The following is a 23707-nucleotide window of genomic DNA, read 5'->3' as shown; positions in this document are numbered from 1 at the left end:
CACTCTTCGCGAGTGTTCCTGGCGACGGGTGCCTCTATTGGACGAGGGAGTGCAGCGAGTCAGCTGAACGGCCCGTGGCACAGCGTCTCCTTCTATTTAGCAACTGTTGCAGGGCATGGGCCCAGTTGCATGCCTTTCCTCCATGCTGGAGTCGGGAGCACGGAGTTTCTCGTCGCGGGTGGCGGGAGCCCGATCGGCAACCATGGCATCGCCACACAGAGCGGGGCGCAGGCGTGAGTACCTCGCAACACGTTACGGTTCGCATTGACGTCACTGCACTGAATTTGTGGGCTGTCGCTCGGGAGGCGTTCCGAGAGGAGGATGCAATGAAGCGATCCAGACCTGTACCAGCCCGACCCACCGCTGAACCCCAGCTGCATCCTCTGGACGGCATTGCGGCCCTGATCTGCCTGTCGTACTCACAATGCCTACTTCAGATCGTTTTGATTCCTCAGACAGGCTCCTGGGTCGCTGAGTCAGTGGTGCCCCTGATCAGCCTGGTGCTGGCAGGCCTTGGGGCTGCAGCGGCACCAGGAATCCGGTCCCCGCCATGGCTTCTGTTGGCATGCCCCGGGGCCCTGCTGTCTCTGCCCATCACCTGCAAATGGTGGGGACGAGCCTTCCTGTCCCCCGGCCTTGACAGCGAGTCAGGAGCCCTGAGCATGGTTGGCCTCCTGGCCAGGACAGGGCTCACGGCCGCTGCCTGTGGAGGCCCAATCCTCATTCTTCTTGGGTGGATCACGGCGACGTCCTTCAGAGGCGTGCCCCTGCCCAGAGTATCAGGCCTCGCAGCCGCAGCAACGGCCGCGGGACTCCACGCAGGCCGGCAGCTTCCCCTGCCCCCCTGGCCGACCACCACCATCCCGCTCGCGCTCGCCGCCTGCATGCTGGCAAGGGCCCTGATACCCCATTTGCGCTCCAGGGTCACGCCGCGCACCCTCTACCTTGTTGCCGGCGCGTGCCTGGCCTCAGCCCTCTTCCTGGCGCAATCCAGGGCAGCGAGTGGTCGAGCTGGTCCCTGCCCTGGCGCGCCCGGCTTCTCAGTGCTGAGCAGCGCCGCTGCGCGCTGGGACGGCAACCTCGTCGCCGTCATCGAGGGTACTACGCTCACCCAGCCGCCAGCTCGGTGAGCTGGTGTCAGGAGTGCAGTGGCGTGCCAGGGACTGGTATGTCGCTGGCGGCCCTCTCCTGAGCCCTTCCTCCTTCCTTTTCCTGCGACCAGACTCAATGGAGGCACTCTGCATTCCGCTTCCATACACTTTGCCATCATGTGGGCCCTGCCACCAACCTCACCCCTCAAGTACACGAAAGCCGCAACCCCCTTACACACACGCACACACCCATGCCATCGCCAGGTTTCGCCTGCTTCGCCTGGGGCACAGCATCATGGGCGGCGTCTTCCTCGCCCCGGCCCAGATCGCCGGCCACTCGGTGTACTCCGCCTTCCACCTGCAGCTGGCTGGCGCAGCGATCGTCCCCGGCGGCCGCCGGTCCCTGCACATCGGGCTGGGCGCCGGCACCGCCGTCCGAGGCATGCAGCGCGCCGGCGTGGTGGCAGGTGGGTAATCTTGCAGGCTCAGTGCGGCAGAATGTGTTGTTCCATGGGCAGCAAGCTCCATTCTCTGTCTATCAGTTGGTTACCACCTGATAGACAGAGATGGCTACATCGGGGACAAGGTCATGGCCCGATCAGCTCCTTCATCATGCTCCTTCTCTCCTCCTCCTCAGATGTGCTGGAACTGCACCCCGAGATCCTGACGGCGGCCAGCGCCGCCTTTGGCCTGATCCCAAAGGGCCTGGGCTCCACAGACGCGGGACTCTTCCTGGCGGGCGATGCGCTGGCGACGGCGCCCTCCCTGCCCAATGGCACGTATGACTACATCATCCACGATGTCTTTGCGGGCGGGGAGGTGGCTGGGCCACTGGTGGCGACCCCATTTCTGCGCCTGCTGGCCTCCAAGCTCCGCAGGCCGCGGGGCATCCTCGCCGTGAACTTTTATGTGCGTGTCTTGGTCGGACGGGGCTGACGCTTGGTAGGCGGCAACATGCGCACCTGCATGCTGCCATGGCCGCACATTCACGCCCCTGAATGTGACCCTCCCATCTCCCCCCCCCGCGCTTCAATCCTGCAGGGGGAGGCTGACGAGGGGCTGCTGCGCCTGGCGTGCAGCCTGCGCTCGGTGCTGCCCCACCTGGCGGTGCTGGCGGACGAGGAGGAGGCGGCGGTGAGGAACCATGTGCTCCTGGCCTCGTGGTCGGCCGTGGACCCCGGCGCCGCAACTCCCGCCGCCGCGGCAGCGCTGTGCGAGGACCAGGGCTGCGCCAAGGTGCTCGCCGGCCTACCTTCCCGCCACCTTCCCCTGCCAGATCTCGAGCAGCGATGTGCAGCACTGGATCAGGGGAGGGCGGGAGGCGGAGGCGGCCGCAGCCCCAGCTTCCGGGGCTGGGTGGCGGCGGGGCGGCAGGCGGCGGACCACTGGTCCGTCATGAGGATGCAGATCCCAGATCCCGTCTGGCGATGCTACTGACAGCCAAATGGCTTTACAACAAGAGGAATTCTGGGGGAGAGGAGACGTCGCCTCCATGCATGGCGATGACGAGCGAGCCTCACAGAGATCGCATGCATGAGCGTGATGGGGGAAACGCCCCTGCACAAGCACGCGGCGCTCAAGCGTCGTCGAGAGCCGCCACACCTGGCGCATGGAGTACATTGTGCAAGGGTGGGCGGGGCTTAGAGAGGCTGGGCGAGGCATGGGGAGGGGGTTTTCCAGTCGTCAAGTCATCCCAGCCACGCTGCCCACTCTGTCAAACCACAAAGGCTAGCGGGTGCCTTCCCCCTCATTCAGAACTCTGCCCCTGCCACCTCAGCCGTCCCCCCCCCCCCCCAAACCAACTCACCGGGCAGGACCTTGCCCTCCAGCAGCTCCAGGGAGGCGCCGCCACCCGTGGAGATGTGGCTCATCTTGGAGGCCACACCCGCCTTCTCCACGGCCGCCACGGAGTCGCCGCCGCCGATGATGGTGATGGCGTCCGTCTTGGTGGCCAGAGTGTTCGCCACCGCAAATGTCCCGTGCGAAAACTTGTCAAACTCGAACACACCTTGATTATGTGGGGGGGGGAGGGGGGTTGAGGGAAAGCGGTTTGAGAAAAGAGAAGTGAAGGGACGGAGTCTTGAATCGGGAGGAGGGCAATCCAAGGATTCACAATCCACACCAGCAGGAGTGCACATTCGACAACTGAAGAGTCTTTGCGCGGTCTGCTGGGATGTCAACAGGTGAACCATTGCAAATTCAGTCTGCTGTGTCACCCCATTCCACGGAAACCATCCACAGTCTCCCCCAAGACTCACCCATGGGCCCGTTCCAGATGATGGTCTTGGCGCCGTCGAGCGCCTTGGTCACCAGCTCCACGGAGTCGGGTCCGATGTCCAGCCCCTGGGTGGGGATTGCGGGGGTTGGGGGGGGGTGGCAGTAGCCATGTGCAGCGCGCAGGCCAGGGCGTAGGCAGAGAAGGAGAGACCATTGCTGTAGTCAAGGCCTGCTTCAGCCCACCCCGGCGCTCATCCCCGTGCTAGAACCATGTTTTGCCCAGCCATGGTCATTGCCAATCCCGGCCATGGTCATTGCATGACCCCACAAAACAGAAAGAAATCTCCAAAACCATTCCACTGAACCAGCCCACACCCCTCAGCTCACCATCCAGCCGTCGGGGATCTCCTCCACGGGCACGACCTTGGAGTTGGCGTTGGCGTCAAACTTGTCGGCCACCACCACGTCGGTGGGCAGCAGGAGTTCCACGCCGCGCTTTTCCGCCTCCTGGATCAGACTGCGGGCCAGCTCCACCTTGTCATCCTCCACCAGGGAGGAGCCCACGCCCAGCCCCTTGGCCTTGTAGAAGGTGAAGATCATGCCACCGCCCAGCACGATCTTGTCCACCTTCTGCAGCAGGCTCTCGATCACACCGATCTTGGAGGAGACCTTGGAACCGCCCACAATGGCGACAAAGGGGCGCTTGGGCTCCTTCACCGCGCCGTCTGCAGATCAGGGGTTTACAGGGTGTGGTTGAGGGGTGGGGTGCGGGGCTAATGTGCCTCAATGCAAATGGTCGACGTTGAGACCGTGGTGCCGTTGCTGGTGGGCCTCGCGGGCAGTGTTTTCATGCAATGCATTCTGCTGCCGACTCACAGCGGCAAAGTCTGGTAGTTCATCCCAAAAACCATGCGGGATCACTCCATCAAACATGTGGGCACTGCCTCCGGCCATACTCTGACCACCCAGTGACCACCATGACTCACCCAAGTAGTCCAGCTCCTTCTGCAGCAGCAGCCCAGCCACAGACTCCTTGACGTGCTTGGTGACCCCCTCGGTGGAGGAGTGCGCACGGTGCGCCGTCCCAAAGGCGTCGTTGACGAACACGTCGGCGAATTTGGCCAGCTGTGCAGGTGATTGATCGGTTACAAGGGGGAAGGAGCATAAGAGAGCCGGACATAGGATTGCAATGTTTTATGTAAAAGCGCTGCTACCACAGCTTAGGGCCTGATTAACGATTGCAGTGGACCCCATTTTTGACAAGAAAAGGTGATCCCAGGCCCCCACGATTCACCCAGACTGCCCACCTCCTTGGCATGGCCCGGATCGTTCTTCTCCTCCTCCTTGTAGAAGCGGACGTTCTCCAGCAGGAGAACCTTCAAAAATATGAAGGGCGAAAGAGGGTCACTGGTCGAATTGGGAAGTCCAGGCAGGTCCTCTCTATTACCCCCCCTCTTGTCCCTTCCTCACACCAACATCCCAGCCACAGCTTCCCTACCTGGCCATTCTTCAGGTCCTTGACCTTGGACTCCACCTCGCTCCCAATGGAGTCGTCTGCCTTGATCACCGTGATCCCCAGCAGCTGGGACAGGCGCGGGGCGATGGGGGTCAGCCTGAACTTGTCCTCAGGCCCGCTCTTGGGGCGGCCCTGCAAAGTGGAGGAGAGGGAGGAGACGTCAGACGAGTGCCACGGACACTCGCAGTGCCTGGCAACGCCCAGGCATCAAGGTGCAAGAATCTCAGCGAGAACATTACGCCCAGATCATGCATTGGTTTGCTCAAGCCCATATCCCTACCCAACCCTGCCGCACCAGGTGGGAGGCCAGCAGGATCCTCGCCCCGTTCTTGATGAGGTACTCCAGGGTGGGTACTGCGGCCCGGATGCGGGTGTCATCCGTGATGTTTTGCGTGCCGTCCAGGGGAACCTGCAGGGGAGAGGGGGACGGGCGGGTGGGTAGGTAGGCTTTGGGTGTCGGCGCGTGCCAGGGAGTGGGTGTACCAGCGACACAACATGCAGATGTCTCAACATCGAATGTCCACATGATGCCTGGACGGCCACTTAAGCACCACACGTGGCCACATTCTATCTCTGAGAACTGTAAGATTCCACATAGTCCATGATATCCCCGCCCCATGGCTGGCCAGCCGCTCACGTTCAGGTCGGCACGGACAAAGACCACTTTGCCCTCCAGATCGGATTTGGACAGGTCGCTGACAGACTTCTTGGCCGCTTCCACCGTGAAGGTCGCCTTCCTGGTCTGCATGGCGGGGCATGGGCGGGTCTGTCGGTCGGCATGCTGCCCATGCATGCATGCAAGGCACCCGGCTGGCCCCCACATATCGCTCACGTGCCAGTACTTGATTGCACACGTCACGGGTGGGATCGCAGGACCGCTCCCATCATACCTTCATCGTCCTGGTGGCCTTGAAAGGGCTGACATTGGGGCTGAAGGCGGGCTTGAGCAGCGGGGTGCCGCCATAGGCACGCATGCGGGGGGTCGATCGGGAAGTGGCCACGGGGGTGGCGAGTGCGAGACGGGACATGCTGCAGGATGCCATGGCTGATTGTGTTCGCTCGGGGTGCTCACTTCCTCGCAATGTGATGCGCACTGAAATACTGGTTTTTCACAGGAGCTCTGCAGGTAGCGGGATCGAGAATGTGGCCTGGCAGGATGGACCGATGCATGTCTGATGCACGCCCGAGGAAAGGCGGAACCCCACCCAGATTCGATCCAGCAGTGCAGCATGGGTTTCATGCACGACAGCGTTGTCCGGTCGATGGCGAGTCTTGACTCGTCCCATGCACGGAGTCACTGCGCCCGCTCGTTCCATGATTTGCTTGTGTCATGTTTGCTGCGGTGCTGATGTGTGATCCCGAAGGCATCTGCGCCCCACCCATGCCCATGCATGCACGGTAGAGAAGCCTCTCGCTGGTCGGATCGGCGAATTCATGGCCGCGCACACTTCCAAGAGATCTTGAACCCGCGTCCAGCCTTGGCTGCCCAGGATCTGGGTGCTCAACTGGTATTCCCATCCCGTGGCATAAAATGGCCAGCCTTTGCTCCTGTGCTTTGGGCTCCTCCCACCGCATGATGCACACCTGTGGCATGCCCGAAGCGGGGCCCAGGCATGGACCCAATTACAGGGCAGGAATACTGCGCCGGTCTGCAGCAACCGCCATACAAGTCAGGGCATCCAGCGCGAGGACCGGCCCTGATCTGGGCAGCTTCCTGGGCGCCGGGTTATCTCGCCTCCAGACCATGATGACCCCCGCGCCGCCGGGCTTTCCACTAGGTGCGAGGGACTGAGAGGCGGCGCTGCACTGCTGCCAGGATAATGGTAACGTTGTGCTCTCTGCAACGAGCTGCGCCACTTTACTTGCTGGGACACTTGTATGCTGCCCCATGTCCCCCCTTTCTCTGTACCCAGAGAACGTCTTCGTGCTCCTCGAGGCCCGCCTTCTCCACCCACCCACCCTTGCACACCCACCTGCCTCACCCACCTCGCCTCACAGGCCCCGGCGGCGACTGCGCGCTGCGCCTGCTCAGCGATCCGCTGGCCTTCCTGACCGATGTGGCGCGGGACCACGGCCCGGTGGTGGGCCTGACCCTGGCCGGGTCGCGCGTGGTGCTGGTCTCCGACCCCGCCGCCGCGCGTGACGTGCTGCAGGACCGGTCCGACACCTGGGTCAAGTCCGGCACCGCCTTCTTCCCCGGCTCCAGCCTGACGGGGGACGGGCTGCTGGTCAGCGACGGCGCCACCTGGCGCCGCCAGCGCCAGCTGTGCACGCCCGCTTTCCGCGCCGCGGCGGTGGCCGCCTACGCGGGCAGCATGGCGCGCTGCACGCTGCGCACGCTGCGCGAGCTTGACGCCGCCGTGGCGGCGGCGGGAGACGACGGTGCGGCCCTGGACCTCTACCCCGCGCTCAACCGCCTGACCCTGGACATTGCGCTGGAGGCGCTGTTCGGCTCGGCGCTGGAGGGCGAGCGCGCGGCGGGGGTCACGGCTGCCATCCAGGAGGCCTTCGACCAGTTCTCCGCGCGCGTGGCGCTGCCGCTGCCGGAGTACCTGCCCACGCCGGGGAACGCAGCACTGGCGCGCGCCGTGGAACGGCTGGACGAGGCGGTGTATGGCCTCATCGCGCGGAGGCGGGAGTGAGTGTAGGAAGGGGTGTGTGTCTTTTGGGTGTGTGTGTGTGAGTGGGGGAGGTGACTGCAAGGTTGTTAGGTGGACGTCCTGGGCCATGCCTCTGGACATCTGAGTCAGCCCGAACCGACAACGGTCTGCAGCGTCGGACAGCGCCCCCATCGCACACAAACACCTCACCATCCTGCCCCCCGAATTACACTGTCCAAGGTACCTGGCTGCGGAGCCGGCGCCACCCCGCCCCTGCCTGCTGGACGCCATGCTGAGCGCGCGGGCGCAGGAGGGGGACGGCCCGCCGGCCGCCATGGGCGACCGCGCCCTGCGCGACGAGCTGATGACGCTGATGGTGGCGGGGCAGGAGACCAGCGCCATCGCCCTGGGGTGGACCTGCGCCCAGCTGGCCGCACACCCCCATGCCCAGGAGGTGGTGGCAGCCGAGGCGATTGCTGCTGCGCGCCACCACATCTCGGACTCCGCCGCCGCGCCCCCCGCCCCTGGTCTCGCCGCCGCGCCCCTCCCGCGTGCCACGGAGGCGGCGCTGGAGGCCATGCGCCTGCACCCCCCGGCCTACATGGTGGGCCGCTGCGCGGCGCGCGACGCCGACCTGGCGCAGTACCGCCTGCCGCGCGGGACCACCGTCCTCCTGGCGACGTATTTGCTGCACCGCGACCCGGCGGTCTGGCGCGCGGGTCGAGGCAGCGAGGCGGAAGCTCACACGAACATGAATGCAGGGACAGGCGGTGCGGCCTTGCCTCCGCAGGGCCATGGCCGGCCGGCGGCCTTCGTCCCCGGGCGGTGGGCGGAGGCCCTGTGCGCCGCAGGGAGCGCCACCGCGCTTCTCTCAGACCAGGGTGCGGCGGGGAGCTACGTGCCTTTTGGCGCGGGGCCGCGCGTCTGCATCGGCACGGGGTTTGCCATGCTGGAGGTGCCGCTGGTGCTGAGCATGCTGCTCGCCAGGTTCAGGCTGGAGCCGGAGGGAGGGGCGCGCCCGCCTGCGGCGCGGGCGCGCATCACCCTGCGGCCGGAGGAGGTACGGGTCAGGCTGCACAGGCGGGCGGACGGACCTGGGGTAACAGAGATTTGATGTGCATGGGCGGGTGTGGAGGGTGGCGAACCGACAACGTCCGGGAGCGCTGGCAAGGAACTGATGCAAGCCTCCAGCGATCTGCCTGTCACCGCCAGGCTGCTCTCCCTCTTCGCAAACGCTCTCAAGCCTTGTCTGATGGCATTGGAATAATAACCAAGTAGAAAAATAGGTTTACATCGTACTGAGAAACAGGATAGGGTTGTAAACGCGTATGCATGGCAACAGCGGGCCGCATGTTTTGAATGCTGTGGGAGTGAGTGAAGGATTTATCATCTTGGTGGGAGGCGGTGACTTCTTCTTGGTGGGAGGCGGTGACTTCTTCTTGACAGGGGGCGGCGACTCCTTCATGACAGGGGATGGTGAGTTCCTCTTTGTGCGAGGAGGCGATTTCTTGGTGGGTGGTGGCAACTTCTTCTTAGTAGGCGGTGGCGACACCTTCTTTGTGGGGAGCGATGGCTCCTTGGCCGGAGGTGGCGGCGAGAATTTCCTTTGGGGAGGGGGCGAAATTTTCCTGGGAGGTGGATTGGTGTGTTTTGGAGGAGGGGGGACCCTTGCAGGGTTCACCTTTGGGGGCGGTGGAGGAGTGTGAACGTGAGATGGAGGTGGAGGGGTTGCGGTGGGAGGTGATGGACTTGCAGTGGGTGGTGGTGGGCTCGCTGGTGAGGGGTTTGGGGAAGGGGAAGGGCTGTCTGGAGAGGGTGATGGGGTCCCTGGGGCAGGGGACGGGCTCCCTGAGGTAGGCGGGGGGGTCCCTGGGGTGTGGGCGCGGAGGCTCACTGGGGCGAGGGAGGGACTCGCCGGGGCTGGCGAGGGGCCCGCCGGGGCGGGCCAGGGGTTCCCTGGGGCGGTGACGGGGTTGGCTGGGGAGGGGGCCGGGCTGACAGGGAAGGGGGGGTCTTGGCGGTGGGCTGGGAGGGGGAGGGGCTGCAAGGGTTAGGGTGTCTGAGGTGGAAGCACAGACAGCTGGCAGGTCTCCCCCGTCTCGAGGCGGTTACAGACGAGGTTGTCCCCGGTGTTGCTCTACCCGGTGTTGTAACTGCCGGTGTTGCTGCTGCCTGGAAGGGGGTATTGACGCCGGGCGTGTCAGTGCTGATCACGCTGTGTCATTTAAATTCAGTGACCTCCTCGCGCTCCCCGAGTCCTGTTGCAACCCCGCTCACCATAATTTTAGTTACCAATATTGAAGCTCCTCGCGTTGTTCCAGCCCAGTTGCGTTCGTCGCCGCCATGGCAGCGCACGACCGGGCGTTTGCAGCTTTACGGGTCGATGAAAGACCTGCGGGGAATTGATGCAGGAATCACAGCAGTATGGTACTTCAATTTTCAGAAAGTGATCTAATACCATCTTTGGCGGGTATTTGTATCATGTTGGATCAAGACCTGGTTCTTGTCGCAGCTCCCAGATCGCGGGGGTGGCACCGTCCGCAACCGCCGTGTGGTTCAGAGCTGCTCCAAGCCCTAATTCTGCGCACAGCAGGCGGAAGCTGCGGACGTGTAGAAGCGCAGCATACATCGCCGATGAAGTACTCATCGCTAAAGTTCAATGAGAATTTGATGCTTATGGAGTCAAGTACCGAGGTCCATGGCTCCCTGCACGCCTCGTGAATGCGCTCTCACCCATCGCACCATGCGCGAGGGAGTGTGCGAGGGGCATGATGGAACGATCAACTTCAGCACTGTTGTCGCATTCCGGTGCATGGACAGAGGGCTAGCACGGGAAGAAACTCCCATCGAATTCAACAGTCATGTCGAGTATTACATACAGGGATGGAGATAGCATTGCAATTGCAATGCTGGCAAGGCATGTCGGCCCCGCTGGTGACCGCCAGCAACCACATGTGATGGGGTGGTGTGCTGCATCGGGGTGGCGCTGAGTGGGCGGTGGGGAGGCACCGAGTCTCCGGCACGAGGCGCTCAGAGCGTGCACACGGGAGATGCGCATGCGAGGCATGAGAGGTGCGCGTTCCTGGTCACCAGCCACGCCGTCGGCGAGGAGGGCGGTCGGATTATTCGCCCCCACACTATTGGTAGATCGGTGACGCGGCCTCTGAATGTGCGGTGCAATCTATCCAGTCACGCGCAGACCTTGCACGCCCTGCACTCCTCCAGGACGCGGCGCAGGCGCACCCCCGCGCCCTTCAGCTTGTCCTGGGGGATGTGTGGCAGGGAGCAGGGTCAGTACCGAGGCCGGTGAGGGCGCAGGAGACGGTCTGCAACACGGAATATGAACTCCCTGGGCCTTCTCCAGGCAGCTGCTCGTGCATGTGATCGCTCTGGACCCATTAAACCCCCCTCGGTCGCCCCTTGCAACCCCCTTTCATCACACTACGCACAAACACCAACACCCTGCACCTCACCTGGACGTGCAGTTTATGGTGCAGCACGTGCTCCAGAGCCGCCGCCAGGTCCCGGTGCAGCGCCGCGTTCTGCGCCTCCATGGCCCTGTCAGGATGTTGTTGGGAGGGAGGAAGAGGGATTGGTGTTGGGTGAAGAACTGATTGAGAGGGTGCCTGCCTCGAAGCCCCGGTGGCCCAGTGGTGCGACGTGTGTCCGTCATCAGGACCGTGCGCATGCTCGACACCTCTGACGGAGGCGCATCCCCTTCAGCAAAGTGCAGGGTGCCTCACCCCGATACAGGCCAGGTACCATCCTGCCCAGCCCGACCCTTCATGCGTCCCACGTGCTCCCAGCACCCCCCCCACATCCAGCCGAAACATCTTTCCCACATGCTTGCTCCGTCAGCCATCCCCCTCATGAGACCATCGGTTCCCCAATGATGCCACCCCTTTGCCCGAACATGGGACCACCACATCGCACCCCCCAATGCCCCCCACCTGACGTCGTCCTCGTAGCGGGCTTGGAGCTCGCGCAGGTCCTCCTCGCTGGCGGCCAGGGTGGAGCCGCCCTTCCCTCGCAGCGCCGCGACCTCGGCCTGCAGCTCCGCCACCTGGCGCCCCTCCGCCTCCACCAGCGCCGCCAGCGCGTCCTTGAGCCCCTCCTGGGCCGCCTCCAGCCGCGCCAGCTCAGCCTGCGCGGCCGCCACCTCCTCCCGCCGGTCGCCCGCGGCCGTCGCCAGGTTGGCCGCGCGCTCGCGCAGCGAGAGACGCTCGGAGCCCAGCGCGCGCGCGCGGGAGCGGTAGGCCCCCGCCAGCTCCTCCAGCCCGCGCCGCACGCCACCCTTCCAGTCCGGTGCGGGGAGCGCGCCCGCCGCGGCCGCGCCGCGGTCGTACGCCACCTCGTACGCGCACCCGCCCGCGCGCTTGGCGCCAGCGGGGACTAGCTGCAGCGCCGCGGCGCGCGCGTGGTAGCGCCCCAGCGCGCCCTCCAGCGCGTCCAGGGCCGACCCCAGCGCGCGCTCGGCGGCCGCCAGCCGGGCCTCCAGCGCCTCGCGCGCCGCGGTCGCGGCACGCAGCTCGCGCTCTGCGGCCACGCGCTCCGCGGCCATGCGCTGCACATCCGCGGGGCGCACCGTCTGCACCGCCAGCCGCGCGCGCAGCGAGGCGCACTCGCGCTCCACGCCCTCCAGCTCCGAGGCCTGGGCCGCCACGTCGCTGCGCCGCTCCGCCACCTTGCGATCCAGGGAGGCCTTGTGGGACTGCGCGTGTGAGGGCGGGTTGGTGAGTGTACATGCAAGTGGGAGGGGTGCCAGGGGAGTCGAGTGGCATGGCAGAGACATTGAGACCGCCGTGCTCAGGGAAGGGAACGGTATCGGCATGGGCGGCATTGCGGTGAGAACCAGGGACTGCAAGAATAGGGCACCCCATCGATGTGCAGGGAGTGGGGAGGCATGCTCCAGTGGAGGGCAGGCAACACACCGCCCCAGGCAGCAATCTCAAGCCCGGGTCGTGCCTCCAGGGAGGCGATGAGCTTCAGGAACTTCTCTTTGTCCGCCTGTGTCTCCTCCAGGCGAGCCCTGGCCGCAACCAGGGGGGACGGGCTGTCCCGTGCAGTGGCAATCTCCTGCTCCAGAGACTCGTTGGCCTGAGGAGGGAGGGGAGATGTGAAAGGAGATGGAATGCAGGTTGGATGAGAATAGCAGTAGGGCAGGTGACAGGAGGGATGACAGTGCTTCAGCATGCCGGGGGCGCTGGTGCACAGCATGTGTCCCGACACTCCCTCACTCAGAAGGCGCTCACCGCCACCACCCTGCACACAACTGTGAGCTCCCTCGACACCCCCACACCATACACTCGGCACGCACCGCCAGGAGCCGCTGCGTGGCCGAAGTGATCTCCCCCGCCCGCTCATCAAACTCGGTGGCCTTGGAGGCATCCACCGCCTCACACTTCTCGTCGTCCCCAGCCATGAAGTAGCGGTACGACTGCGCGACGTACTCGAAGAAGGCGGCGTCGGCGCCCTCCTCGGGGGAGGCCTGCGCCGGGGAGGGTGGCATGGACAGGAATGAACTCGGGTGACTCCGCGGCGCACTGACTGGGGTGTGGCCGGTCCCGGTCCGTGTGTGCGTCTGGTAGGATCATGACCAATGTAGCCCTCACCAGAGTGCTGTGCAGCAGGACTGGCACGGCGTTCTCTCAGTGGCACGTGCGGCACCCATGCCTGAACAAGTCTACCCTCAAGGTCGCACCATCTGCACGGCGTGCTCGGCCTGGTCCTGGTAGTTCAGCAGCTCCACCAGCCAGGCCAGGGCGGCCAGGATGGAAGGCCAGGTGTGCGGGGAGCCCACCGCGGTCAGGTTGGACTTGGAGATCTGAAAAGGGTAGCGGAGGCGCTTGTACAGCACCGGGACCTCCTCCTCCAGCTTGACGGGGCCCTTGGCGGTCAAGGGGTCCAGGCGGCGCAGGAGGAAGAGCATGATATTAGTGAAGTCCTTGGTCGTCGGGCTGGCCAGCACCTGCGGGGAGGGGGCGGGGAAAGGACGGTGGGGGAGAGGGGGAGTCCCTTACGGCGGGCAGGTGGTTGCACCGAACCATGGACCATCATCCCGGGCACCACGCACTTTGGGGTTGATCTGGTACTCGTAGTTGTGCGTAGCGAGGTATGTGATGATGGTGCGAGCGCAGTTGGCCTGGTACTGTTTGTCGCCAACGGGGCGGGGGTCGGACTTTAGCCCCGAGGCCTTCGTCGTGGTGTACGCGGAGGAGCGGCGCTGCACGGGTCCCGCGAGCGACATCCTGCTCATGGCTTTGTCCAAGGGAATTTTTGACGCCCACCCCGTGGCCTTTGCCGCATCCTTGGTGAAGCGCCCGGGTGCGAGCGAGGCACGGGAGTTAAGCGACCCGGGGCTCAAAGCCCCGAGCGTTTTGCGCCGATCCATTTCCTCGAAGTTTGCTGCGAAATGACTGCTGTTCCAGTGGCATGGTCGCAGGCGTTTGTCGCTCGGCGGAGAGTGTGGCCTTCCCGAGCGCGGAGTGCTCAGCTGTCGCCGATGGCTTTGAAAAAAGAAAGCCGGAACTCTTGCAGGATTGCTATCAGAAGCGCACCCACCCTCTCTACAGCGATGCAAACTCAGGTTGGATGAAGAATTCAAGTCTGAAGCTCGATTGGATGCACAATTATCCCCATGCACCGTGCTCAGCTGATTGCCTGATGCCCGGGATCGCCTAGTCTTGGCTCTCACCCCGCTGCTGGACATGGGTCATTACCTGTCGGAATTGGAGGAGATTGTCGGACCCACAAGTGTGAATGCATCTATGCTGGCCTTCGCCATATCACATGAGCTTGTAATACCACGAGTAACTATCAATCGTGAGTTGCGATGGTGCAGCTAGTCTCCAGCCACGGCAAGACGATGAAGGTCGTGCCCTCCCTCCCGAGTGGCGAGCCCGGCCTCCATGACGGCATCTCCGCCCGGCTATGGGCCGCCACGTCTGCATTGGCTCAAGAATCCATGTCAACACCATTTGTCACCGGTATCGCTGATGGCACTTTGCCCAGGTTGGACGCGGTGGGGGGCCGGGTAGCCCACCGTGTACGCACCCCGGCAGCACTCCGTCGACAATGACTTTCCCTCGCCTGCCACAGGTCGACCTTCCAGCACTACCTAGCACAGGATACGAACTACCTGATCATGTATGGGAACGCGTTTGCGACTGCCGTCAACATGTGCCGACCGGACCAGCAGCACGTGGCAGCAGCCCTCTCGGAAGTCATTGACAAAATCAATCAGGAGGTCGCCAAGCATACCGAGGCGAGTCTCACAGGGTCTTCCTGCCTCTCTGAGCAGATTGCAGGGTCTGGGTGCATATCGGGCATCGTTTCTTGAGAGTAGGGCATCATTGCAGTATGAATGAACACTCTCCAGAAACTCTCGCAGGATTCTGGGCCAGATGCTTCTGCTACCACTGTTACTCTGGTACCTGCAACGACCGCCTACACCTCCTTCCTGAGGCGCATCAGCTCCTGTCCCACGGCGGTAAGTGGTTGACGGCGAGGCTCACAGATGTCATGACGGATCATCAGTTTGTACGGAGGATTGATTGGTCATTGATAAAGGCTGCAGGGCTCAATTGTCTGAGAAAGCCTGAGGCTTGAACACGTGCATCTGGTGGGGTATCATGTAACCCCTTTCATGCTCCGACCGCAGACTCTGGCGGAGGTCATGGCAGCTGTGATCCCATGCAGCCGTTTGTACGGCTGGATTGGTCGGCAACTGGTGGCCAAGGCGACCCTAGAGGGCAATCCCTACAAAGGTGGGGCAAGATAGAAGGTGTGCGTGGGACAGATTGAGAAAAATCTCTGATCAGCTCACCACTCTGGTGCTAGCCACGACGAAGATAGCCTGCCCTGCAACGGCACAATGGACCCCGTCTCCTCTCCCTTAACAGCTTGGATTGATACATATGCATGCGAGGAGTTCAACCAGGCGTCACCAATCCTCGAGGCCATCCTGGATGAGGTGTATATACCCGGCACATACGGTAAGATTTCTGCTTTGCCTTACGGCGCTTGGCTGTCGAGAGAGACCTCTTGCCTGACATGGGCCTCCACCACCTCGAAGCACAGAGCACCTGCTGTCCATCTACGAAGAGGCAATGAGACTGGAGAGGAACTTTTTCGCTGCACAGCCAACTTAGGCAGACTCGCGAAAGGGACATTGGTCTTCCGGCCGGAAGAAAGGGGCGGGGTTCGCGCGAGATTGTGTCCATGCGCTTCATGGGGGGCAGCAAGGCAAGTATTGGGCGCGCCGACACCTATCCCGCCATTATGTGCACGCAACCGTGTAATTCACCCTGCATTTCCACCAGATTAGACCTGTCTCCGCTGATGTTGAGGCTTTTGTGTGGCGCGGAGGAGGGCTGGTGAGCCCCATCCCTCCGTACGGGTCCACCAGGACATGAGGACCCGGATCTCCGTCCAGCTGTGGTCAGACAGCATGGGACTGGCTCACGAGTCCCTGCGCACACCCTTTGTCATCAGACTGTCTGATGGGACGCTGGAAAGGTGAGTACGGTCGTTCAAGGCGCACGAGATGCCGGCCGGTGAAGGTGCCGGAACCCGACTGACCCTTCCCTGCACGTCCTCCACAGATGCAGCTTCCTCCACTATCTGGGCCAGGATACTTTCTACCGCCTCGCATATGCCGATGCTTTCAAGGCTGCGCTACGACTTTGTCGGCCTGAGGACGAGCATCTGGCCCTCAGGCTCAGAACAGCTCTCGTGCAAGCAGAGCAGAGCTGTGTCCTTCACATGCAGGTGAAAGATGGGAGTAGTAAAGGTCCATCTGGGGGTTGCAAGCACGAAACAGGGCTTGAAATAAGTTATGTACGGATCGCATGGCCTGACGGATGTCCTCAAGCCACCTCCCACCCCCCTTCCCAGAGGGCTGCTGGCTTCGATCTCTCACTTTGCAAGCCCGAGCCTGCCACCTTGGCATATACTGACTTTCTTCAAGCAACCCACAGCCATCCAGATGCGGTACGTTGCTGATTCTAGCTCTATGCAGTAACGCGAGACAATAGAGGCATGGTTTGAGGTTGGAGTGCTCAAGTGACATTCAGTGAACATGCGCCCCATCCCCACACACTGGCGTCCCACCGCCTGCAACGTGCAGACTCTGGCAGACATCATGTCCGCCACCATACCCTGTGCGCGTCTGTATGCCTGGATTGGGCACGTACTCTTGCCCAAGCAGATGGACTCCAGCAACCCTTACATGGGTGAGGATGTGGTGCTGCCAGGGTTGATGAGCACTTCCTGGCAGGGCCTTTCTCAAGCTGACGGCTTTCTGTCCCTGATCTCCCCCAGAATGGATCGAAAACTACAGCCGCAAGTATGATGACCGACGATTCCAAGACCTGGAAGCCATTCTCGACGAGACCTTTGTCCCAGAGTGTTATGGTGAGGATGGGAGGAGGGAAGGCAGTGGGCCTGGTGCTGGATGCTCAATCACCCACTCTATAGCAGCATCCAGATCCTCCTCCCTCCCACCATGGACAGACCGGGTGTCGTACCTGTACTCAGAGGCCATGCGGCTGGAGAGGGAATTCTTTGCCGCGCAGCCCCTGACTGGTGGCGAATGTCCCACGACCCATACCCTCAAGCGCCACCCCAAACCAGCAAGGGCTGGGTTGAACGCCCACTGCTCGGCACTGTAGCCCTTGGCTTCCGACCACACGCATTCGGATTGCTCACCTGACAGTCCATAAAGAATTATCTTTTACTACTTGGAAACCAGCTTACAGTGCATGGAATTTCCCCCCCGATTTTCAGGCATCTGCCATAAGATGACGCCCCTGGCATTCATCAGGTCACTCCCTTTCAGCACACTCTTCCATTGCATCGTAGCCAGACAGATCAGCACACAGGACGCTGCTCTGTCAATACCTTTGGGTTGTGCGATGCATGCAGGACCCTGCACCCCGACTCAGGTGCTGCGCCCTATCCTGCTGGCATGAACGAGCTGTGCGGCGCACAGGAGGTCCAGTTCATCCAGGAGCTTCACGCGAAACGAGCCTGGGCCCCTGACCTGCCCTGCCTCGTCCACTGCGGCCCGCTCAGCAGCCACTCTGCGCATGTGGGCAGGAAGGGTTTTCGAGGCATGCCTGAGCGAAAGACAACGCCAGAGAGCAGGCCAGCAGTGCATCAAGGGGAGCTTGCTCTGGCATGCGACGCGGCTCCTGTAAGGGTACAAGACAGGCGCACGAGGGGTCTGGATCTCGATTCTTGTCTGCAAACCCCAGGGGCAACCGCCCATGCCCGCGGTGCCTCCTTGGCGGGACCGCATGGCAGCTGCACACCACCACCCAGATGCCCTCCCCGCACCCAAAGTAGGCCAGAGCGTGCGCCGTTGCTTCCAGGGCTTGCTCAGGGCCTGCCACGGCCACGAATGCCGCGATGAGGGCCGTCACGGAGCATCCCGTCGCCGTGACTTTTTGCAGGAGGGGGTGTCCATTCCCGACCAGGAGGGTGCGGGTGCCGTCGGTGACGACATCCACTGCCCCGCTCACAGCCACTATGCAACCCTGGCGGGCCGCAAGGGCACGGGCCATCGGGGCGGCGGCCTCAGAGGGGTGGCTGCTGTCCACGCCGCGTGTGCGTTCGCCGCCCAAGCTTGCCAGGGCCATGATCTCAGAGGCATTTCCGCGAATCACAGTTGGGCCCAGTGCCATCAGATCCTTGCACAGCTACAGCGAGTCCGGTCGGGGCGGGGGTGGAATGGGAATAGCGGCGGCATCTTGCGTTGGGTAACGGGGCTGATCGCGCAGTGGAAGGGACATCTCGTCTCATGCGGGAGTCACGTGGGGCAGGGGCGGAATCCGGACGAACCACCACTTGTCATAATGGTGCGAACCCACCGAAGTTCTGGCAGGGGTGGCCCCGCACGCGACGGGGTCCAGGACCCATGGCTTTCTCAGGCGCCCTGCAGTCAAGGCGGCCAGTTTCATGCCGCCTGCCCAGTCCTCGGACAGTGTCCCGACGTTCACCAGCAGGGCAGAGGCCAGCTCCACGAACGACTCAACCTCGCTGATCGAGTGAGCCTGTGGACTTGAAATGTTTGTTTCGACTAAGCCGGGTGGATACGGTATCTCCAGGCTTTACCTGCAGTGCCCACCCAGCCGACCCCTCCGCACCATGGCCGGCGAAGCCCCTGCAGCGAGCAGGGTGTTGGCCATCAGATCCATGCTCACAAAGTTGGTGATACACTGCACCAAGGGATTCTCCTCCCGGCACTTCTCCAATAGGAGCGCTGTTGCCCGGCCTGTGAGCCCCATGAGCTCAGGTACGGCACGGGAGGTGGTGGACCGGGATGGACACTCCCTCCACAGATCAGATGTTCCTTGCCGATCACATTGCCACGGATGCATTGGGGAAACTCGTAGGTGGTGGTAGTCTTCCGCCTTTCTAGGCCGCTGCAGTGGGCCTTGCCCAACACCATCGAGGCTCCGGCACGCGCGCGAAGTGAACCCCCCCCCGCTGAACACCGTGCCCCCGGCCAGCATTGAGAGAGGCAGGCATCCACTGCGATCGCTGTACAATTCCTCACCACGCAGATATGATGGTCACTCAACCGCCCTCGGACAGCGCGACGAGGTCGGTTCGGCCCGCCCAGCCACAGCCTTCCGGGGAGCCCGCGCCCAATGGGGGGGTGTCCTCGCGGCTCTGGGAGGACAGCAAGGATCTCGCCTACCAGTCACTGCTGCATCCCTTTGTGCTCGGGATCGCCCAAGGAACCCTCCCGCGGTGAGTCTGCGTGGATGGCGCGGGGCGTGAGCGGCCAACACACGGGCCGGTGCCCCCCTCCCTTGAGCTGCATGGCCCGGCCTCCCCACGACAATGGACCCGACCGAGGCTGGGCCCTCACCCTAGCCGACATGCACCGCGCTGCCTGGGTGCGATCGTCCATCCGCCCCGGGGTTTGGGTTCCCCCTGCACCTGCCGCCCCCAGCCTCCGCACCCCCCTGCCCTGCACCGCGCAGGGAGTCCTTCCAGCACTTCATCGGCCAGGATGCCACCTTCCTGCTCAGCTTCGCGGAGGCCTACGCCGCAGCCATGGACCGCTGCGCCCCGGAGCAGCAGCATCTGGCCGAGGCGCTGAAGGGGATGCTGCGCGGCGTGCGCGATGAGCTGCGACTGCACGAGGCCTACGCCGAGCGGTGGGGCGTGCTGCTGGAGCACCAGCAGCCCTCCCCCGCCACCAAGGCCTACGTCTACTACATAAAGATGGTCAGCGAGCAGCATGACTCGGTACGCGCAGGGGGGAGAGCGGGTCCTGTGTGGCAGCAGCGTGGAGCTCCCGCACCTTACCCACTCCTGAGAGGGCCTGATGCTGGGGCACAGGGCCGAGGGGGGCATCGATGGAAACTCTGTTTGATCCAGGATACAAAAGTCACCCTGCTCTCTGATGATGAACGCCATCCGCAGTCTCTGGCCGACGTCATGAGCACGCTGCTCCCCTGCCTCCGCCTCTATGCCTGGCTGGGCGCCCAGCTGAATAGCGTGCCAAGTCAGCCCGGCAACCCCTACAAGGGTGGGTTGGGCGATAAGTGTGCGTGTGGAGGGTGCAGAGCGGAGGGCCTCCAAGCCAGACTGACTCAACCTAGGGCGACATCCTGGATATTGCAGTGTAGGGGGCGTGCAGTGCTGAGCTGGCCGAAGTGCTTGATGAGAGGGCCACTGGGGCACCCTGTGCATGGGGAAGCATCCAGTTTCCTGGATCCAAGCTGACAACAGCCTGTCTCAGCAGAGTCTGGACCCCATCCCCTGCCTGCAGAGTGGCTGAATACTTACAGCGCAAAGGAGTATGCGGCACTGCCCCCCATTGCGGAGGCCATCATGGATGAAGCGTACGAGCCCGGCACATACGGTACGTTTACAAGGAGAGAAGGAGGAGGTAGTGGATGTGGTGTCGGGTGAGACAATGGGGGGGGAGAGGAAGGGGTCTAGATTGGGCCCATGTGGTAGGCGGGCTGGCGCAGGCGGAGCTACACCAGCGTGCATCGGCGTCGCACCCAACCCCGCCGGAAGGACAGGGCAGCCCCAATCTGCCGTGGCGTCTCCCCAGCGCGAGGTTATCGGCCTCAGGCGCCGCGCGTCAGCACTCATCCTCGTGCAGCAAGAGGTTCGGGATGCCCTTGTTAACAAGGAAGCGGCGCCCCGTCTCGGGGCAGACCAGGGCGCCCTCCTCCAGGTGCAGCTCCAGCAGCGCATGGTGCAAGGCTTGCAGGAAGGCGTCGTCCTCCGTGGCCCCCTCTGGTACGGTCTCTGGGAGATCGGCAAAGCCTGTGGATTTGGTGGGTGACGGTGTGTGTGTTTGTGTGTGTGTTTGTGTGTTGTGTGTTAGGCTGCAGGGGAAGGGGCACTCAACTCCCTTCTTAAAACCTCAACAAGCCCCGAGCACCACCCCTCCCACACCAGGCCCGCACCGACCTAGGGAAGCGGCGGCAGCACGCAGCGCCCCGTACTCGATGCGGGGGAGGATGTGGCGCAAAAAGGTCGGGTCGAAGTCTGCTTCCCGAGTGGCCACCTCCCCGACCTCTATGCGGAAGGGGAACCCGTTCTTTACGCCCTTGATGGGGCAGGACAGCATGTTGTGGGTTATGAGCTTCATGGCGGAGGTCCCGTGGTGTCGAAACGGCCGGCGGGCGAGGTGCAGCGCTCGAGCCCGGGCCAGGATGCGCCCGCGCGAGTCCACAGTCACGGAGCACTGTCGGCACCTTACTGGCTATTATCTCTCCCACTTTAGAACTCAGGAGTACTGGCGCTGTAGGTCTCTTGGGACACGGCTTCTGTGGTGTCCCGACGGCACGGGCGCGCCCTGAGGAGAGGGCGCCGACGGGATGCCGATGCCTTGTCGCAATCTCGACACAGCATTGGGGCCGGAGCCATCACCATGGGAGCCCTCACCAATCGCCGACAGCCTGGGAAGCAGTCATTCGCATTTCATTAATTTCGATTGGTGATCCACCCCGGCAAACCGGCCGTGGATGCTGGCGAGCCTCCTGACACCCATTTTGGTGCAGAGGGTTGCCAGGGTTTACACCCCCTGGAGCCTAGTCCCTCTGGCCTTCCAGCACCATCTCCCTCGTTCAGCGGCAGCCCTCGCCTCGTCACTATTCACATTCAAATCCTTGGCGTCCAGCGCAGCCCCCTGTACGCCTTCCTTCCTCCTCAACAATACCGTGCAGCAGCTGCGCGCCCATGCTCCCCAGCGTGCATCTGAACGCCAGTGAGCGCTTTGAGACAGTCATCCTCTCCCATACCCCTGCTCTACAGATCGCCTGCTGAGTCAGTACCGGACTGCCATGCAGCTCGAGAAGGAGTTCTTCGCCGGGCAGCCACTCAATTCGCAGGTCCGGCAGCTGCGACTCCTGGTCATCGACTTTGATGAAACCATCACGACCCGGGACACTTCAGGCACCATTGCAAAAACGGCCATCCAGGCCGTCGTGAGCAAGGTAGGGGCATGTGTTGCACATGGTTTGGGATCGGGACACGGGGATCTGATGTTTGCCAGGGCGGGTTTATAGGGAGCTAAAGCATGAGCTCATCGTTACGCGAGTCTCCTGCTCGGGAGAATTGACCTGCACCACTAAATCAGTCTCTGGCCATTCCGCTGCACTCAACAGCTCCCTGCAACGTGCGCAGGTGTCTGAGGCATCAAAGTCCGAGGATCTGGTGCAGGAGCTGGCAGACAAGCACAGCTGGCTCATCAGGAACTACACCGACCGGCGCACCTCCCTCCTCGAGGATGCCCTGCCCCCAGTGAGATGCTCACTGACCTTGCTGCAGAATAAGGGGTGCATGCGGCCAGGCCTGCCTGGCCAGCTCACTCTTGCCAGACCTTTCTACAAGACCAGCGCACACCCACCGTACACCTGCTGCAGGAGGGGGAGGTCAGGACGGAGTTTGACATGGGTTGGCTCGGTGACTTTGTGGATCGCCTGGCTGATTTTGACCGGGAGATGAACACCGTGGTCGTCGACTCTGGTAAGGGAGCTTAGGGATCGTGAACCTCTTTTATACTTGTACCCCTTGCTCATCTTGGCCCGTCTCCCTTCTGCATCCTTATGTGCGTGAGACATCTGCGCAGATGCTTTGCTCATAAGCAAACCGCCGGCCCCCTCGGACATGCAGGCATCCTGAAGGGTGTCCGCCGCGAGCAGCTGGCGCAGGCCGGGGCGGCTGTGGAGATGCAGCCCGGGAGCCTGGCGGTGATGCAGAAGGCAGTCAAGGCGGGCATCCCTGTGTGAGTTGCGCGTGGTTGGAATTTTGGGGGCAGGCCGAGAGTGTGACGCCCACCCACTGTGATGTCTCAGGGGAGTGGGTGCACGGTGCGCGGGGGGGGTGTCCCATGCTTTTTGCCAGGTCACATACAGATGCAGGCATGGATGGGTTGGGGCTGCTCCTTTTGTCACCATGCTCGAATCCCAGATTGGAAGCCAGGTCCGCTCTGGGCCTGTGTAGTGTTCAATCGCACCAACCACTCATCCCCAACCCCCTCCTGCAGGGCCGTGGTGTCGGTGAGCTGGTCGGCAGAGTTTGTGCGGGCGGCGCTGGCGCAGCAGGGGCTGCCGGTGGTCGTCAGCGACAGCGACGGCCAAGGGGCCGACGTCCCCTCCGTCAGCGCCGTCACCGTCTACGCCAACGAGCTGGAGTACTTTGGGGACGAGTCCACCGGCAACATCCGCAGGCGAGATGGAAGGGGTTTTTCTTGGGATGTTCAGGATTGGAAACGGGCGGAGGGGTCAGAGTGGGTTTGGATGCCGGGGGCCGGTCGCGCGATGCGTCCAGACCGTGGCTGCCTGCACCGTGCCCGGCCCGTGCCCGGCCTTGCCAGCCAGCGCCGGGGTCGCACCCCATGCGCACGCCTCAGGCCCCCAATCCGGTGCGTGTGAAGAGACCCGCCCACCTCACCGGGGTGCCCGTCACCGTCCTCCGCAGGCGGTGCGAGTGCGGCGCGGACAAGGCCCGCCTGCTGGACGACCTGCTGCTGGGCCTGGCCGCGGAGGCCGGCTCCGGCGGCGACGCGGTGTACGTCGGCGACTCCATGACCGACGTGCCGCCCCTCATCTCCGCCGACGTGGGGCTGGTGGTGGGCCGCAACCCGCTGGTGCGCCGCGTGGCCGCCGCCGGCGGCGTGCGCCTGGCGCCGCTGCCCTGCGCGCCCATGGCGGCGCCGGGCGAGGACCCCGCGGCGGGGGGCTCCGCGTCGCCGACGCTGTACGAGGCGGCCTCCTGGGCGGAGATCGATGCCTTCCTCTTCGGCG

The 23707-nt window shown here is 63.3% G+C and overlaps 12 protein-coding genes across 12 annotated transcripts in view; 6 read left to right on the top strand and 6 right to left on the bottom strand.

Annotated features, from left to right (window-relative positions):
- Positions 1-884: 884 nt before the first annotated feature.
- Positions 885-2528, top strand: F751_6808 (hypothetical protein; the record flags this gene model as incomplete). Its single annotated transcript, XM_011398416.1, has 4 exons — positions 885-1126; positions 1356-1558; positions 1729-2000; positions 2133-2528. 4 exons carry the CDS (start codon positions 885-887, stop codon positions 2526-2528), a joined length of 1113 nt encoding a protein of 370 aa, XP_011396718.1.
- Positions 1323-1619, bottom strand: F751_6810 (hypothetical protein; the record flags this gene model as incomplete). Its single annotated transcript, XM_011398418.1, has 1 exon — positions 1323-1619. The coding sequence occupies one exon, from the start codon at positions 1617-1619 to the stop codon at positions 1323-1325; it is 297 nt and encodes a 98-aa protein (XP_011396720.1).
- F751_6809 (hypothetical protein) lies at positions 1882-2067 on the bottom strand (the record flags this gene model as incomplete). Its single annotated transcript, XM_011398417.1, has 1 exon — positions 1882-2067. The coding sequence occupies one exon, from the start codon at positions 2065-2067 to the stop codon at positions 1882-1884; it is 186 nt and encodes a 61-aa protein (XP_011396719.1).
- A 139-nt stretch (positions 2529-2667) lies between the features above and the next one.
- Positions 2668-5852, bottom strand: F751_6807 (Phosphoglycerate kinase, chloroplastic; the record flags this gene model as incomplete). The annotated part of the gene is made up of 10 exons (XM_011398415.1): positions 2668-2693; positions 2899-3099; positions 3350-3434; positions 3696-4033; positions 4295-4433; positions 4616-4684; positions 4807-4956; positions 5120-5233; positions 5462-5566; positions 5715-5852. The coding sequence occupies 10 exons, from the start codon at positions 5850-5852 to the stop codon at positions 2668-2670; spliced, it is 1365 nt and encodes a 454-aa protein (XP_011396717.1).
- A 716-nt stretch (positions 5853-6568) lies between these two features.
- F751_6806 (Cytochrome P450 97B2, chloroplastic) lies at positions 6569-8677 on the top strand (the record flags this gene model as incomplete). The annotated part of the gene is made up of 5 exons (XM_011398414.1): positions 6569-6602; positions 6823-7462; positions 7665-7878; positions 7987-8411; positions 8668-8677. 5 exons carry the CDS (start codon positions 6569-6571, stop codon positions 8675-8677), a joined length of 1323 nt encoding a protein of 440 aa, XP_011396716.1.
- Positions 8678-10613: 1936 nt separating this feature from the next.
- F751_6805 (Kinetochore protein NDC80-like protein) lies at positions 10614-13671 on the bottom strand (the record flags this gene model as incomplete). The annotated part of the gene is made up of 7 exons (XM_011398413.1): positions 10614-10688; positions 10898-10982; positions 11375-12135; positions 12354-12521; positions 12724-12912; positions 13126-13392; positions 13498-13671. 7 exons carry the CDS (start codon positions 13669-13671, stop codon positions 10614-10616), a joined length of 1719 nt encoding a protein of 572 aa, XP_011396715.1.
- A 2832-nt stretch (positions 13672-16503) lies between these two features.
- F751_6804 (hypothetical protein) lies at positions 16504-17095 on the top strand (the record flags this gene model as incomplete). The annotated part of the gene is made up of 3 exons (XM_011398412.1): positions 16504-16657; positions 16746-16838; positions 16938-17095. The coding sequence occupies 3 exons, from the start codon at positions 16504-16506 to the stop codon at positions 17093-17095; spliced, it is 405 nt and encodes a 134-aa protein (XP_011396714.1).
- A 269-nt stretch (positions 17096-17364) lies between these two features.
- F751_6802 (Hydroxyethylthiazole kinase) lies at positions 17365-18712 on the bottom strand (the record flags this gene model as incomplete). Its single annotated transcript, XM_011398410.1, has 4 exons — positions 17365-17506; positions 17763-18124; positions 18296-18478; positions 18572-18712. 4 exons carry the CDS (start codon positions 18710-18712, stop codon positions 17365-17367), a joined length of 828 nt encoding a protein of 275 aa, XP_011396712.1.
- F751_6803 (hypothetical protein) lies at positions 17604-17771 on the top strand (the record flags this gene model as incomplete). Its single annotated transcript, XM_011398411.1, has 1 exon — positions 17604-17771. One exon carries the CDS (start codon positions 17604-17606, stop codon positions 17769-17771), a length of 168 nt encoding a protein of 55 aa, XP_011396713.1.
- Positions 18713-18993: 281 nt separating the features above from the next.
- Positions 18994-20220, top strand: F751_6801 (Thiaminase-2; the record flags this gene model as incomplete). Its single annotated transcript, XM_011398409.1, has 4 exons — positions 18994-19181; positions 19418-19685; positions 19863-19968; positions 20147-20220. The coding sequence occupies 4 exons, from the start codon at positions 18994-18996 to the stop codon at positions 20218-20220; spliced, it is 636 nt and encodes a 211-aa protein (XP_011396711.1).
- A 312-nt stretch (positions 20221-20532) lies between these two features.
- On the bottom strand, positions 20533-21048 carry F751_6800 (TRM112-like protein; the record flags this gene model as incomplete). The annotated part of the gene is made up of 2 exons (XM_011398408.1): positions 20533-20720; positions 20868-21048. 2 exons carry the CDS (start codon positions 21046-21048, stop codon positions 20533-20535), a joined length of 369 nt encoding a protein of 122 aa, XP_011396710.1.
- Positions 21049-21742: 694 nt separating this feature from the next.
- Positions 21743-23707, top strand: part of F751_6799 (Thiamine-phosphate synthase) — a gene marked incomplete at both ends in the record, with an annotated part of 4430 nt that continues 2465 nt past the window's right edge. Inside the window, 6 exons of the mRNA XM_011398407.1 lie at positions 21743-21895; positions 22086-22202; positions 22325-22427; positions 22575-22686; positions 22948-23109; positions 23382-23532. Coding sequence (XP_011396709.1) covers positions 21743-21895; positions 22086-22202; positions 22325-22427; positions 22575-22686; positions 22948-23109; positions 23382-23532 — 798 coding nt within the window. The remainder of the gene's footprint in view (positions 21896-22085; positions 22203-22324; positions 22428-22574; positions 22687-22947; positions 23110-23381; positions 23533-23707) is intronic.

The sequence above is a fragment of the Auxenochlorella protothecoides genome, assembly GCF_000733215.1.
Source record: "Auxenochlorella protothecoides strain 0710 unplaced genomic scaffold scaffold97, whole genome shotgun sequence".
NCBI lineage: Eukaryota > Viridiplantae > Chlorophyta > Trebouxiophyceae > Chlorellales > Chlorellaceae > Auxenochlorella > Auxenochlorella protothecoides.
This window is presented reverse-complemented; position numbering and strand designations above follow the sequence as displayed.